The sequence below is a fragment of the Stegodyphus dumicola genome, chromosome 10 (assembly GCF_044657685.1).
Source record: "Stegodyphus dumicola isolate Sdum_Otavi_A_Nest chromosome 10, ASM4465768v1".
Taxonomy (NCBI): domain Eukaryota; kingdom Metazoa; phylum Arthropoda; class Arachnida; order Araneae; family Eresidae; genus Stegodyphus; species Stegodyphus dumicola.
The window spans coordinates 63,065,010-63,080,624 of NC_140777.1; the positions used below are offsets into that span (position 1 = coordinate 63,065,010).

The following is a 15,615-nucleotide window of genomic DNA, read 5'->3' on the forward strand; positions in this document are numbered from 1 at the left end:
GGATAGGATATTTTGAATACATTTAAAAATACACTGGTAATCATAGATTAAGGAAAAATCACAAAAATAGCGATAACTCCCTCAAAAATAAGCCAAACTGTGTAAAATTTGAATATGTTGCCAAGAAAGAGTAGCTGAGTAAACCTCCAATATGCAAATTAGTGGTGCTGCACTCGGAATACGCCATCTGCGAGGAGCATTAAAGTCCATGTTTGAGAGCAAGCCCATATGTTTCACTGTGATAGTGACATCAGAAATCTGAGATAGCCAATTCGTAACAATGACCTCCAAGCATAATTTGCCTTCAGAACTACGATAGAGAACCATTGGGAGACTAGAGGCAGAACAAAGTTAAACTGAAGTGGCCAGATGGCTAAATGTGAGTCCTTCTGTGGTTCATAGACTTTGGAGGCAATTTCAAATCACAGATTCGGCATCTAGGAGGTTCAGCCAAGGATGGCCAACTGCTACGACGAGCACCAATGACCGATATTTGACATTATGTGCACTCAGGAATAGAACTGCTACTCTGACCCTTCTTAGATCTTCCCTTGCTGCAGCCACCAGGTGGTTGGTGTCAGCGTCAACTGAGCGTAGAAGGCTTCACAAAGGTGGTCTGTATGCGAGGCGAACAAACATTTGCGTGCCACTCAAGTCACGCCATAGGAAGGACCGTTTGCAGTGGGCACGACAACATGTCCACTGGACGCCTGAGCAATGGAGGACTATTTTCTTTACGGATGAGTCCAGGTTTAGTCTAGAAAGCGAAAATAGGCGTTATTTGATATGGAGAGAACCTGGAACCCGTTATCATCCGTGAAAGAGATGCATATGGAAGAGGCAGTGTCTGTGTTTGGGGTGGCATCTCTTTGGGTGGACGCACGTTTCTACATGTTTTTCCAAGGGGAACCGTGAATACTTATGTTTATAGAGATGGCATCCTTGATGCTTATGTGCGCCCATATGCTGGGGCAAAATGTGATTCTTTCCTGTTACAGGACGACAATGCAAGACCACACAGGGCTCGCATCGTATAAGATTATCTTCAACAGGAAACAATTATGCGCATGGAGTGGCCAGCTCGATCCCCGGACTTGAATCCTATTGAGCACATTTGGGATGCTTTAGGGAGACGTCTAGCTGCTCTCAATCTGCCCCCTTAGACCCTTGCCACGCTTCCAACTGCTTTGCAAGAACAATGGCTCTCGCTTCCTATTGAACTGATTGACCGCATAATTGAAAGCATCACACATTGCTGAATGTGCTGTATTGCTTCTAGATGTGAGTATATTCCATATTGAGGGTACTTTTACTATAGCAAACTGACATCTTCGATTTGTTTATTTTATACATGTGCTAATTTTTATACAACCATAAGTGTCTGGTAATTTCTTTTTATGTTATTTGACACCTTACTATGTGTTGTATATTGTGGGTAAGTTTCATAAAATTTTACATGTAACTTTTTCAGTAATCGTGATTTTTGTGATTTTTCCTTAATTTATGATAACCAGTGTACTTAATTCTGCTACTGGACACTGAATCTTATCACATACTTTTCCCAAGGAGTACAACTTTTTGCTTCTCCAGAATAGCCTTGAATTCAACTTTCTTTTGCAAGGAACACAGTTTGGAAAAAGATGGTCATCTTTGAAATTCAATAAGTTTATGTTTTGTTCAACTTTTGCTTCAAATAGGTTTTCAATTTTTAGCTGTTTAAGACTCAGATTAGATTTTATAATATTTATAGAAATCTCTTCTGAAAAGCTTTTGGTTTTCTTGGTTTTAATAGTTTAGGACTGCATAACCTAGTTTTTGAGTGTTGTTTAAATGACAATGTAATTTAGAAGTATATTTGTTTTGCTTTTTAATTTGTAATTGCTTTCAAATGTCGGATTTACATTTAATGTTATTTAAAAAAAAATTTTTGAATGGTCAGTTTGCATAATGTAAAGTTTCTTTTTTCTTTTTTTTTTTTTTTCTTTTTTGAGTAATCAATTTGGCATAATGTTTTATTCTTTATTTCTTTCGAATGCATGTAGGGAAAATTCTGCATATATTTGAGATTCGATTTTTCAGTTTTTGATCTGAAATGAAGCGGAAGAATGTATTCAAAACATATTAATCAACTTTTATGAAACTTTAATTCATTTCCCCCTGATGAGTTCTGAATTAGTATTTCAGAAAAAAAGAGATTGATTTTTATAGTTTTTAATTATTTTTTCCCCTCTTTTCATTTTTATTTTTCGGGTTTATTCTACTGATGAATTCTTATTTTAATTTTGATTTGTTTAGATAGAGTGTTAAAACTTTTATTCACGGTTGCAATTATTAATACAGTCAAAAGTCTTTAATCCAGACTCGTCGGGACTTTGGCAATTCCGGATTATAGATCATCAGTTTAAATCTGGTAAGATGGCATGCAGAAATTATAAAATTAAAAATATGAAACCGTAATTTATAAAATAATGAGCAATTATGATCTAAAGGGTATCAAAATTTACAAAAAAAAAGCTTAATTTTTATTTGTTTACTTTATTAAACATTTCTTTCAACGCGCGCTTGCGTAAAGCATACATTATGCATAGTCGAAATTAGAAAATTGCAACCAGAAAACTATTTGATTTGTATTCGTGATATTTATAATGATGAGGAATTTGATTTAAATCATATCAAAGATGAAGTACATCGAGATGAAATACTACATTTAATAAGGAATTATAAGCCGAATAAAATAAAAACATCTGCCCTGAAGATAACGATAGTGTTGACAGATCAACTTCCAGTTCATTGCGCGCCGCCACGTCCCCCCCCCCCCGCAGAGCAGCGTGAAATTGATAAACAGATTTCGGAACGGTTAGATAAACAAAGGATATGCCTTTATCCATTTTTTGGAGCAATTGCACTTTTTGTTTGATGGACATCGAAACGGACATCTTTCGTTTTCGTAGATCCTTTGGGAGCTCCAGCATCGGAAATTCTGTTTGACATAATCGAAAGTTTAAGCTTACTTTTATAAAATTGCTCTTACAGTCTGCAAAAAATAATAAGCTGGATCCAATGCGAAGATTAAGAAACAACGCAATCATCAACATTAACTGAAACAGACAATTAGATCATTTTAGCTTATACCGTCCGTTATATAGGGTGGTCCAGAAGTCACTTTACATTTTGAAAATTAAATAACTTTTTTTCTATTAATATATTTCTTTTTCTCTTTTCAGAATTAAAAAATATAATCCCTGGAAATTTTTGGCATGGATAAGTTTACAACAGAACAACGAGTGAAGATAATTGAATTTTACTTTGAAAATGGACAGTCAATTGTTGCGACGCAAAGGTATGCGCCATTTTAATGTTCGACATCCTACTAGTAGGCCTGCAATAAGGAACTTAGTGACGCATTTTCAAGGTTCAATTAGTGCAATCTTTAAAACCAGCAGACTTTCAGAAACGAGTAAATTATGCTGTCAGGTTTCAGAGAACTGCAAGAAATGACAATGAGTTTATTCACAAGTTGATCATGGAAGATGAAGCTCATTTCCATTTGAATGGACATGTGAATAAGCAAAAAATAAAAAAAAAGAATTAATTAAATACAGTCATTTAAGAAAAAGTTATTTAATTTTCAAAATGTAAAGTGACTTCTGGGCCACCCTATACATTAAACGCGCAGCGAAAACGTATTCTGCGCTTGTGCACACGCAAATTCCCAGTCGTAAAGGTCTTACGCGCACGCTTAAACGCCTATGCGCATGCGTCATAGCGGCACATGCGCAGAAAGTTTTTAGCTTTGAGGTCCGGATTATAGATCATTCCGGATTATGGGTGTCCGAATTAACGACTTTTGACAGTATTGTTGGGAATTGCCTTGTTTTGATTCTAATTTAATTTTAACCTGAGATGCTTTAAGTTTATATATATATGTCTGTGTGTGTGTGTTTAAGATATAATAAAACATGATAGCTATGCTAAGAAATGATTAGTAATGTCAAAACTGACTATTCTAAATTTCATGTTCTCCCCCTATCTTTTCTCCCAAATTCGAGATCTTTCCAAATTAAAATTACATAACGCTGCTTGCAAAGAGAACTAAAACCTAAAATTAACCAATCACAGCTTAGATGTACATATGCACCCCTACTAGTATAAATACTGCTTCGTGAGCAATTACGTCATTCTTTTTCTTAACTTCTCCTGCCTTACAAAACCTCTACACTGATATGCTTAATTGTCTCCCTTTTGCTCTTTACCTAAAATCTGTGCACATAAAAATTATTGTATGGAATTATGATCAAGAAATATCTCGTCTGCTAGAAAATGATTTGCCGTGCATTATCACAGAATAAAATGATGATTCCAAGCGACCACTTCTGTATTCAAGTGTCATCTTTCTAACTAAGCAGGTATTCCTGCAGTCCATTAAAATATCACATATATATATTAATGAAATTACTAATTAATTGTACACTGTTATAAAGCTATATCATATAGTCAGGAGGAAATCATTTAAAATAAATTAAATGAAAAATAAAATCTGTAAATAAAATTACTTAATCTATTTTAAAACCTATAATATTTTTAAATATATCAATATTTTATATTAAGGGCAAAATAAAAAAGTCTAGAACTTATTTAATTTGCAAATTAACTATATTTTAAAAACTTTTGCTCATATTGTTAATCTGTTATCTTCAAGTTACGTATGTGCAGTTATTTGTATTTTGATTATATTATACAGTACAGAGAAAAATGTTAGGGGGCTGATGAAGAAAACCATTCCTTTAAAATGGGCTGATCTAAATAAGTTTTTAATCCCTTTTTTACAACATTAAAAAATAACTACTTCAGATATCATTATATCAATGTTAGGTTAGTAAAAGATTAAATATGACACATTTATGCAAAATCTTACCTAAGAAATATAAATATACTTCTTCTGTAATCTACTCCATCCACCGAGTCATGATAATCTAAGAAAGGAGTCAGAACATCTAGTACACCAGCAGGTATTTTATCTACTTCATCAAATATGAATAATGATTTCTCACAATGTTTTGTAAACTTCGGAATTTCTGTTCGGAGTTTATCCTTAAAAAAAATTAAAATCATTTAAAAAATTGTCATATAAATACAAAGGAAAGCAAACAAATCTATACAGCATTATGAATACATGTATTTTATAAAATACAAGCAAAAATAAGATCAAGTAAATATTGTATATAGCAATCACAAAAGAGAAATTTCTAAATAGCTCATGAATTTCTTATAAAAGTTAAGAAAAATGTGGGACTTGTGTACATGACACCCATCTTGACAGAAGTTATCAATTTTTTTGGAGGTATCAAATTCTGGCAACCATATGCATAATAATTCTTTGGACAACCATGCTATTAAAAGTTCTTCAATTTCAGCAAACAACATCCTCATTTCTGAAAGCATTCTTTTTGTTGTATAAGAATAGTTCTCACAGAAAAACCGTTATATACTCTAGCTTGAACTGAATTTCAAAATATGCACTTGTAGTATTTACCTAACACTAGAAGAAAATTCGATATAATTTGTGCACAAATACAGTGTTTTTAACCAACAAAATGATAAAAAGAAACAATTGCTTTGAATATATTTATAAAGCTATCACTATAAAATTTCTACCAAATTGAAAGAAACAAAAACTGTTAGTAAGTAGGTTTATTGCACAATAATACAATATAAAATAATATATATGAATGCAATTATAAGATTATTCTTTTTCTTCTGCAAGAAACTAGCATAATGACTACCTGTTGTAAGTACTAGAAGTGAAATCCTGCATATTTATTATAAAAATAAACAAAATATTCCAAAATGTAATTTTACAAGTAGATGAGACAGTTTGACAGAATCAGAATTCTATAATCATGTTTCTGCTGCTTGCTATAATGAATAAATGAAAATAAATCAAGTATTAAAAATAACTGGAAGAAAATGAAGCACTCTAGCACTGAATGGATAAAAAAATCAGTATAATCACATGCTAAAGCAATCCAGATTTAGGATATATAGCGTAAGCTTCTGAACACAGCAGAATTTAAGATCACTTAGGTCCAAATTTTAAAATGCTTACAGGTTTCTCTCTCTCTCTACAAGACACATATCTGAATAACACAAATAAAATTCTTTATATAAAATTATACAAAATTTACATTTAATATGATATGGTGAAAATGTATTTGAATTACTAAGTGCATTATCATTTAAGACCTAATGAGGTACTATTTTATTACCTTCTTATTTTTTTAGACTTAATCATTAATCCTTCCTTCTTTCAGTGATAATTTTACTCCAATAAGCTATTAAAAGTTAACTGCTGTTAAAATAATAATCAGCTACACACTTCAACACATAGATATTAGTTGGATTGTTACACAGCATAATGGTGATGTTCACAGGCTCAGTACCAGTCTAGGCACAACTACTGCAGCAGTAGCAGGTTGTAAAAAGCCTAGCCCTAGATATGAATTAAGGTAAAATGTAAGTTATTTTAAAGATAGATGGTACCTATACATATTGGTGTAGTGCATGCACAATCATTAGTGAGTTAAAAAGATAACTATATTTTTGTAAAATTCCTGAGTTGCGTACTTTGGTGACAGAACACTTTGGCCAGTGATTTTTGTCAAGGTTGGGAGGATAATGCAATAGCACTGCAAGTGTACCTAACGGGGTAAGTATTAACTCCCCGGGGGTGAATGTTGATCAAAAGGTTTAGTATTTACTATGTACTGAATTACTATATGTATAGGAAATTACTTATGTATAGGAAAGTACCATATTTTACTGTGATTAAGAAAACTTTTGTGTGCGCTATCACAGATGCTGTTTTAATAGTGAATTAAAAGCACGATTTCAAAAAATCTTAGTTAAATTTTGACAACTTTGATTTTACGTAAATTAATTCCTTCCCACTTGAAATTTCATTTTTAATCATAATAATTATTATTCGTAAAAATTTTCAGGAAGTCATAGCTATTTTGGATTTCCTGAAAATGTGTGCCGTTTTCATGCAGGCATTCGTCTTGTGGGCTTTTGTCATGAAGTTTTGTAACTGGCCGCTGGCTATTCAGGCAGGAAACCATTGTGTTCCTTTTTGTCCCTAGCTGAGTGAAAAAGCAGTTAGAGAGGACAGCCTTGCTTAATTGCTTTTCCCCTATTGAGCCCATCAGCGGCCGAGCGGTAAGTCGCTGAACACTGGTAGTTCGGTCCGAGGTTCGAATCCCACGAACGGGCTGGCTGCATGGGTGTTTTCGTGGTTTTCTCCATGTGTAACGTGTATACGAGCCAGTTTCCCTTAGAAAGTCCTCCAAGAAGGCACCCCTCCCTTTAGGCAGATAGCCCTAGTGTGCTTTGCCATAATTAAATGCACCACATTATCCCCTATCGAACCTGGGGTGCGAAAGAACGGCCTAAGAAGGGAGGGGATGGCAAGAGAGCAATTAGAGGTTAGGAATAAATTAAAGAGGATTTTAGATGTTTTTATTAATTACTAGAAAATAACAATATCTGAAATTCCGCTTGTAATTGAAGTTAAACCCTTTCTTGCATTTTCTTCAATAATTTTTATCTACGGATTAAGCAAGAATTTCAATCATTTTAAAAAATTTCAATAACTGGAAAACGAAAGGAATTAAATATGACTGAAGATGATTTGAAAATATTTCTTAACCATTTTAAAGGTATGATTCAGTGTTTTTGCAGCAAAACTGCAGAGTGGAAAAATATGCTAGTTCTTGAGTGGATAGTGTCTCTAACGAGTTCTGATGAAGCAATTAAACATGTATATTATATCAAAGCAAAACCATTCTTTAAAAGTAAAACTATTGAGTATTTCTAAAAAATTAAATAATTACATATATTAAAATTTACGTAAAATTAATATTTTGCATTTCAACTTTCGTATGGTTGAAAACGGATTTAACTATTCGAATAATTTAAATAACGAAGGATTTTGAACTCAAGAACAAGAGGATTCAAGAACCAGGAGCCCAGCGTTGTAAGAAAAACAATCTCCCACATTAAAAATAAATTTTATTTCAATAAAAAATATTATGTTACTCTGTTAACAGTAAACACTTAAGAAAACAGTTCATTTTACTTTACTATAATTATTTATATACAAAAACTTTCAGTGAAGCAAATTTAAAGAGCATTCAGAAACTGAATTTCATTGGAATTCTGGGACTGAATTTCACTGGAACATTCTTTTGGGGGTTTTATGCTGTTATTACATGTTAAATATTATTTTGCCTATATCAAGAAAAAGAAATACATAGCATGTAAAAATTTATTAGTTAGAAGAAATATCAAATTAAGGTCATTTTCTTTACTTTGAAATGCATTGTTTTCCCTATACAAATTTCATATTCTGACAACACAGAAGTAGTGACCACATAACTTGTAGGAGATATTTCATACAAATCTCGTGTGTTGGCGATCCAGTAGAAAAAATGTATAATTATGGAGCTACAATTTAAATAATTTTTTCCCATACTGAATGAGTTCAAAAGCTTCTAATATCTTGTTTTCTAGCATGAAATGTTTCACCAGTTTTTAAGGTTTGTTCATAAGAATAATTCGTTAAACAGAAGTTAGTACGATCAAGTAAGGTATAAGTCAAATTTCATCTCTTAAGTTTATTAGGTCTGGCTACCAAATAAACGTTTTTGAATACAGCATCAAATTTTAAACATAATTTCTTTTTTAAATTTGTGTCTTAACTTTTATTTTTAAAAAACATGCACGTAATCCCAAGTTTTATATAATAAAAGTTAGTATAAAAGAAGCATGATAAATTAAATGATCTGCACGTTCAGTCACTATTAAAAACTAATTAGGTCTAGACTATAGGTCCTCAATCAGGACGAATATCCCTAAGGAGAATTTCATAATTTCAGGGAGTAATCTAGTCAACCTTTGGTTTTACATGTTAAGTATTTAGTTTTAGTTTATGAATATAAATAAAAACCACATTTGTTCAAATTTGGTATTGATGAACATTTTTTATACTTTTATTTGTTTCATTTATAATACGCATTAAAAATAATTTATATTTAAATAAATTAATATGTACATTTCAAGTTTGGGGAAGAAGGGATTGGATGATCATCTAGCAATGGTGAAAAGGGTACATGAGGGAAAAACTGTTGAAAACCACTGATCTAGACTGAGCCAACTTGAATTAAATATAAAATTTTTTATACTGTACGGATCTTTAGTTCTTACTGTAATCACTAGTTTTTTTTTTTTTTTTTATTTTTATTTTATTTTATTTATTTTTTTTTTTTAACGTGGGAGATAAGAAAAATAAGCAATGCCCTCTCCGAGACTAGAACCTGAACCTCTCGAATACTCGCCGATTGTGCTAACTGTTACACTATGAAGGCATGCTGGAAGGAGGGAGAAAATACCTTATATACTCCCCCTTTTAAAGGGCGACTGGGGATTAGGGGACCCAGTCGCCAAATGCTGATGGGAGGAGAATCATCATTTCCTACCTTTTTTTTTTTTAGTTCAGGCACCATGCTGGAGACTTGAAAAATGAGCAATGTATTTGCCAGGACTCCAACTTGGACCTCTCGAATACGCGCCGAGTGTGCTAACCATCATACCACAAAGACATGCTAGAAGGAGGGAGAAAATACTATCCTCTTATGTATTATTTCAACCTGTACTGTTAATTCTGCTTTCCGCTTCCTCACCAAAATGTAAATAAGTTAGTAAGTAAGCGTGTTTAGGATGCAAATGTGTTAAGAGTATTTAAGTCGAAGCTTTCAAGATTGAAAGGGAATATGAATATTGGCTACGTCGACTTCTGCTGTCAGGATTTAGCCATTTCCAGCCTTTGCATTAAGTGTGCCAGTAAGTTAATTGTCTGAGCAAGCCTGTTATGCTAATGTTGTTGTTGCCTGTTATGTTGAATTCCACTATTTAATTTATTACCTTGAAATGTGAAGTTTATTACTTGTGCTGATATTTTAGCAAATCATTTTTTTTTTTTTTTCTTGATTGAGTTGTTAAAATATCAATACAAGAACTTAAGTATTGCTATGTGGTTGTACTGATAATTTAGCAACTCATTCGACAATACTGAGTAGCTAAAGCATCAGCACAACTATACAACAATACTTAAATGTAAAGCAGTAAGCATAAATATGCAGAATAAAGTATGTTTAGAAACAATTTTATAGTTCTAACTTAATTTTGATAGCAAGCACTGATGTAAACAGATTATGATTACAAAAAAGATTTGTAATGTGGGAACATCACGCCTATATCTACTGCAATATGTAATATCCTAAAACATGGTGTATGTACTCATTACAATAAATAGTGCCATAAAAATGCACCTGTACAACTATGTATTGCTATGTATATCATGTAGTGTAATGCATTTTGCTTAATCTAATTTAATGCTAAAAAGTAGGAGTGCCGTTGATGCCACCGATAACTTGCAGTATTAGCTGGAGTCACAATTTCATCATGACTTGAGAATGCCAGAAGCTGGAGTCACAATTTCATCATGACTTGAGAATGCCAGAAGGTTGTTGATTTTCTAGTCAGTGTGTGGGGGGTAATGCTTTGGGTACTTACTTTGGGTAAATACTAGGTGGCCCCTTTACTTCTACCTAACATAATACCACAAGCAATGGTATATATGTTAAGCACAAACTATGCTCTTGTAAATAGTTGAAAAGAATAAAAAAGGTTTAAACCCTTATCCTTATTCTGTTGTTACTAAACATCATGCTGACTAGTAAGTTTAGTTTGGTTTATGTGATTACGGCAAGGCCTCGAGGGCTAACTACTGAGGAAAGGGATGCCTTCGGGGAAGACTTTTTAAGAGAAACTGGCTTGTATACAAGTTACACATGGAGATACCCCCAAAAACACCCGTATAGCCAGCCCGTACAAGAGATCGAGCTACCAGTGTTTTGCCATTTTACCGTTCGGCCGCTGGGTGGGCCATGTTGACTAGTGAGAAGTCACCAACAATCTTACAGAAGGTCATTGACACTTTGCATGCTTCCGTGAACGATTACACCTTATAACTAGTTTGTTAGCTCCATTCTTGAAATTAACATTCAAACATAAACTTAAATAAAATTCTACGTTTTATTGGGATTAGTTTTATAAAAAAAATTCTATTGATTTCAAAAGAGAAAAAAAAAAAAAAATTGAGCATTCATAGAGATACAAGCGAGTTTCCTTTAAAAAGTCCTCCACGAAAGCATGCCTTGCCTTGGCTTAGTGCCATTTCGTCATTTCTCTTTTTATGTCCAGTTCGAAATAGTGTCATTTCGTCCGCTGCCATTCACAATTATTCTCTCTTTCTCATTTCATTCGCTATTCGAAAAGTCGTTTTATGATTAAGAAAAGATATATTCAGATGAAATGACCCTTACTACTTTGACCTGACTTCGCTTTTGAGTCCTAATATTTATTAAACATTTTCTTTAGATAAACTTATTCCGAGCAAAATAATGAATTTCAAGAGGTGTATTTTTTAATCTAATCCATTTTTGTTATACAGTGTCCATTTTTTTAATTTCATATACTTCTAAAGCAATAGAACCACTGTTCCTCTGCTTTGAGAGAAAATCAAAATGTAGCAAGTGTATAACTAAGATGTACATGTTTTATTAAAAATACAGTGCTCTATAAATGTGAGCATTCATAGTTTTAAAGGGTTCTGGATGTAGCTGTGGTGGTCTTAGAAATGTGATATTCATTGGCAATGTTTGTTTATGTTCTTAAAAAATAAAGGCCTATTTCAAAAATCGACCTCTTAGAAATGTTGTCAATAGATATAATTCACTATAATTATTTTCTAATGGATAATGGAATTAATTTAATTTAATGTCAATTAGAAAACAGCTATTTACACTAGGGAGATTTAAGAGCAGTATAACTGTAATTTTCTTTCATAATCAGCCGTTACATAAGATTAGCTGCTTTTGTATATGTTTCATGTTATTTAACTGATATCCATACATCTTTAACAAATATACAGCAAATGCAAGACAAATTATTAAAAAATTACAATTTGAAACATTAATACTATTTTATTATTACTATACCTAATACTATTAACAAATGATGAATTTATATAATATGAGTACTTGGAATCTAAAAATGATGAACTTTGAATCTGGTGACTATAAATATATATTCAAGTAGTTACAAAATTTTATTAGATGTTATTATATGCATAGTTCTTTGGAATCTTTACAAACTCTAATAAATGCTACATATTTATTACTATAGTTTGAGGTGATTGTACTTAAATTTGTAGATATGTTGACTTCTAAGAGTTGTTTCATCCATTCAAATAAATAAATAAATAAAATGAAAATTAAAAACACTATTCCAAACTGCTGTAGTTGAAAGATTAAGAGGTTACACTTGGAATTCATTTTCTGACAGGGTGTCAGCTCACAGTTTTAATTTATTCAGAAATCTAAAAGAAAATATCTCTAGAAAATCACCAAATTATACTTGTTACATTCAAAAAAGCTTTAAATCAGAAATATGTTTAAACTTTCATAATAAGCTCAGTGTAAAGTAAAGAATAAAATATCTCTTAGCCAAATTTTCATTGTGCTTAATTACATAAAACTGTTTTAATATTACTAAACTAAAAAGGAAGCAAATAAAATTAAGCTTATAGTTTTAATAATGAAACATAATTATATTTAATCTCAGCCATGTTACCTTAATAATAGCATGTGAGGAACTTCACAATGATATTTTTCATTTTCACATACACATATCAAAGTTATAAATAAATAAATAATAAAATGCATTTTCAGTTATATCATCGAAATGTTATAGCTAATCCCTTAATCAGAGAGCAGGAAGTTTGCTTTCAAGCTAATAAAATAAACAAATAAAGTAGTAATAAAATATACAAACAGACATATTTTTGCAACATTAAAATTTAGATCTGAATACTCCATTTACTATATTATAATTATAAATGCATTTTAAATAGTAAATAAAAAACCTGAAGTCCCTTTTGATTAAGTGGGTTTTCAGCAGTGTGGACTTTTATCAATGTGCACATTTATCAGCATGGGCTTTTATCAATGGGCGCTTTCATCGCTGTGGATATTTGTCGTGTAAGCAATTATCATAGTGGTCTTTTTGTGTGTGTGTGTGTGTGGGCTTTTGTCACGTGCGCTTTCGTCCAGTGGGCTTTTGTCTGGGAACCTGTTAATACACATTAAATACGAGTCTTCACCAGTGGGTGGGTGTAATCACTGAAAGCTGGTAGTTCAACCCAGGTTTGAACTCACTTGAATAGGCTAGCTGCATGGTTGGTTTTCTCCATGAAACACGAATACGAGGTAGTTTCCCTTAGGAAGTTCTTCATGAAGGTATCCTTCCCTACCTTCATGGAGAGCTTCATCATTCAATTCAAACCTAACATGACCTTAAATGTGAATGTAATTTTCACAGTTATGGTAAATCAAATATTATAAGGAACTTTTTAAAACTTTGTTGAACTATAGAGGAATTTACTCTTTATCTGTAATATGTGTTATTGATTGTTTTGCATTCCTAAATATCCATACAGTATATGGTCATTTGGTCTTTGACAGTAGTAACTGTGTTAACTCATTTGCATCATTGGAAAGAAACATTATAGTATCTATTTCAATGATCCATTCATTGCCACTTGTTTTTCTATAGTCTCCTTTTCTACATAAGACCCATTATACTTCTAAGTTTATGTGCTTTTGTTCTTTCTATGTACACAGTCATTTGTTTTCATTTAAAGAAAGATCCGAGAATAGCATAAACTCTGCATCAAAATTCCAAAATCAGAAAGAAGAAAGAGGTGCATGATATCTTTAAAGCAAGTCACATTACACTCATGATGTATATGCATGCAGAAAGCTAAATCTGAGATTTTGCCAAAAACAATGAAAACTGCTCTATGCTGTCCCCCACTAGGCTAAAACATTAAAATTCCATATAGGAGGGATCATAATCTGTAATTACACTTGTGAAAATGTGAAAAGTGAAGAACTGTCTGGAGAATGCTACACACATGCCTGGGTTCAACGACAAATACTTTTTGGCGACATCATGGGTTGCCAAATAAATGCTTTTTGATGACCTGGTGTGTTGCTTTACCAATATATTCTCATGGTTGGTTATAACCAAACCAACTGAAATATAAACAGAACCTTAATTTAAAAAATGTTATGATACTTCTTTAGTACTGCAGCTTCAATTTTTTTTAAACATCAAGTTGGCATCAGAACTATTGTCAAGTTCAAGTTTACTTTTTATGCACACTTTGTAGCTGCCATATTTCCTCGATTGCTTTTAATATGGCATAAGAAGTATCCGAGGTGTCAAAGATTTTCACCACATGAACACTGCAAAGTATGATTCATGATGATAGTGAAATATGTCTCTTCAATTTTTATTCTTTTACTTACTAGATCTCAATAGTCAATCTATATTTTATGTATGAGCAGCTGTTGTTAGATCAACAAAATGAAATTTATGGTCTACAGTAAAATGTCTGTAAGCTGCTTTGTATAGTTCCTGTTTTTCATATGCTCACTAGAAGTTTGAATAAATTGTTCTCTCTTGTAGACGATCGACAATTTTTGCCATGATTGGCTATAGCTCTCTATTTAGAAACTGAGCAAGTTTTCAGTGTCCTGGCATAACTTGTCAAAGAATCATGCCAGCTTTGGTTTTTTCTACTATATGAACAGATTTTCGTCTATGTTCACAATTTTTTCAGAGCCACTTATTCACATATTTAGTTGTTGGATTATATGCAGAGAATACATCTTTTTCATAAAACTGTTTCAGTGAATAGTCACATTTTTGTAATGTTTCTTTCATCTAAATAATAATAATGAATTGCTACACTGTTACAAACAGTATTTTGAAACTACTGAACCAGTTGTTTATATGCTTTTCTTTCATTTGTAAATTTTTAAGCTGCACCTCTGATTTTACTAATGTGAAATTTTATTTAATGGCCATTTTTGCATATTCGAATGCGAGGTAAAATATGTGTCTTTCTTGGAAAAAAGATATAGCAAGCATCTTCCTTATTTCTCAGTAAATTAAAAATTTAAAGATTAAAAAATAAATAAATAAAATACATTAACATGTGGAATATTGAGAGCTCTTCTTGCTATGACAGAATTATGAGTGATTATGAATTATTAGCATTTGTATGGTAAAAAACTATGATAAGATGGTTTTCTTGAAGTTCTTCTCATCACAAACAAACTGTAAATCAGCATTGTTAGGACTGCCAGATGTTTTAAAATTCTTTACATTGGCAATTTATCAAAATTCTTGACATCTTTACAAAATGTGATACGTAACAAAAAAGAAGAAACAATATTACATGGTTATTAAAGCTTGATTTAATTTATTTGATTATGGCACATAAGGGCTATCAGCCTAAGAGGATGAATGTCTTTGTGAAGGTCTTTCTGAGGAAACTGGCTCATATTTACATTAGAAACTATACTATGCCTTAAATTGAAATTAGCTTTCTATGAAAATTCCTTGGCAGTTTCACAATTTCATTCATAT

The 15,615-nt window shown here is 32.0% G+C and overlaps 1 protein-coding gene across 1 annotated transcript in view; it reads right to left on the bottom strand.

Annotated features, from left to right (window-relative positions):
• LOC118184503 (torsin-1A-like) overlaps positions 1–15,615 on the bottom strand; it is a 69,423-nt gene that overhangs the window by 39,291 nt on the left and 14,517 nt on the right. Inside the window, exon 3 of the mRNA XM_035354184.2 lies at positions 4,916–5,091. Within this exon, the coding sequence (XP_035210075.2) occupies positions 4,916–5,091 (176 nt within the window). The remainder of the gene's footprint in view (positions 1–4,915; positions 5,092–15,615) is intronic.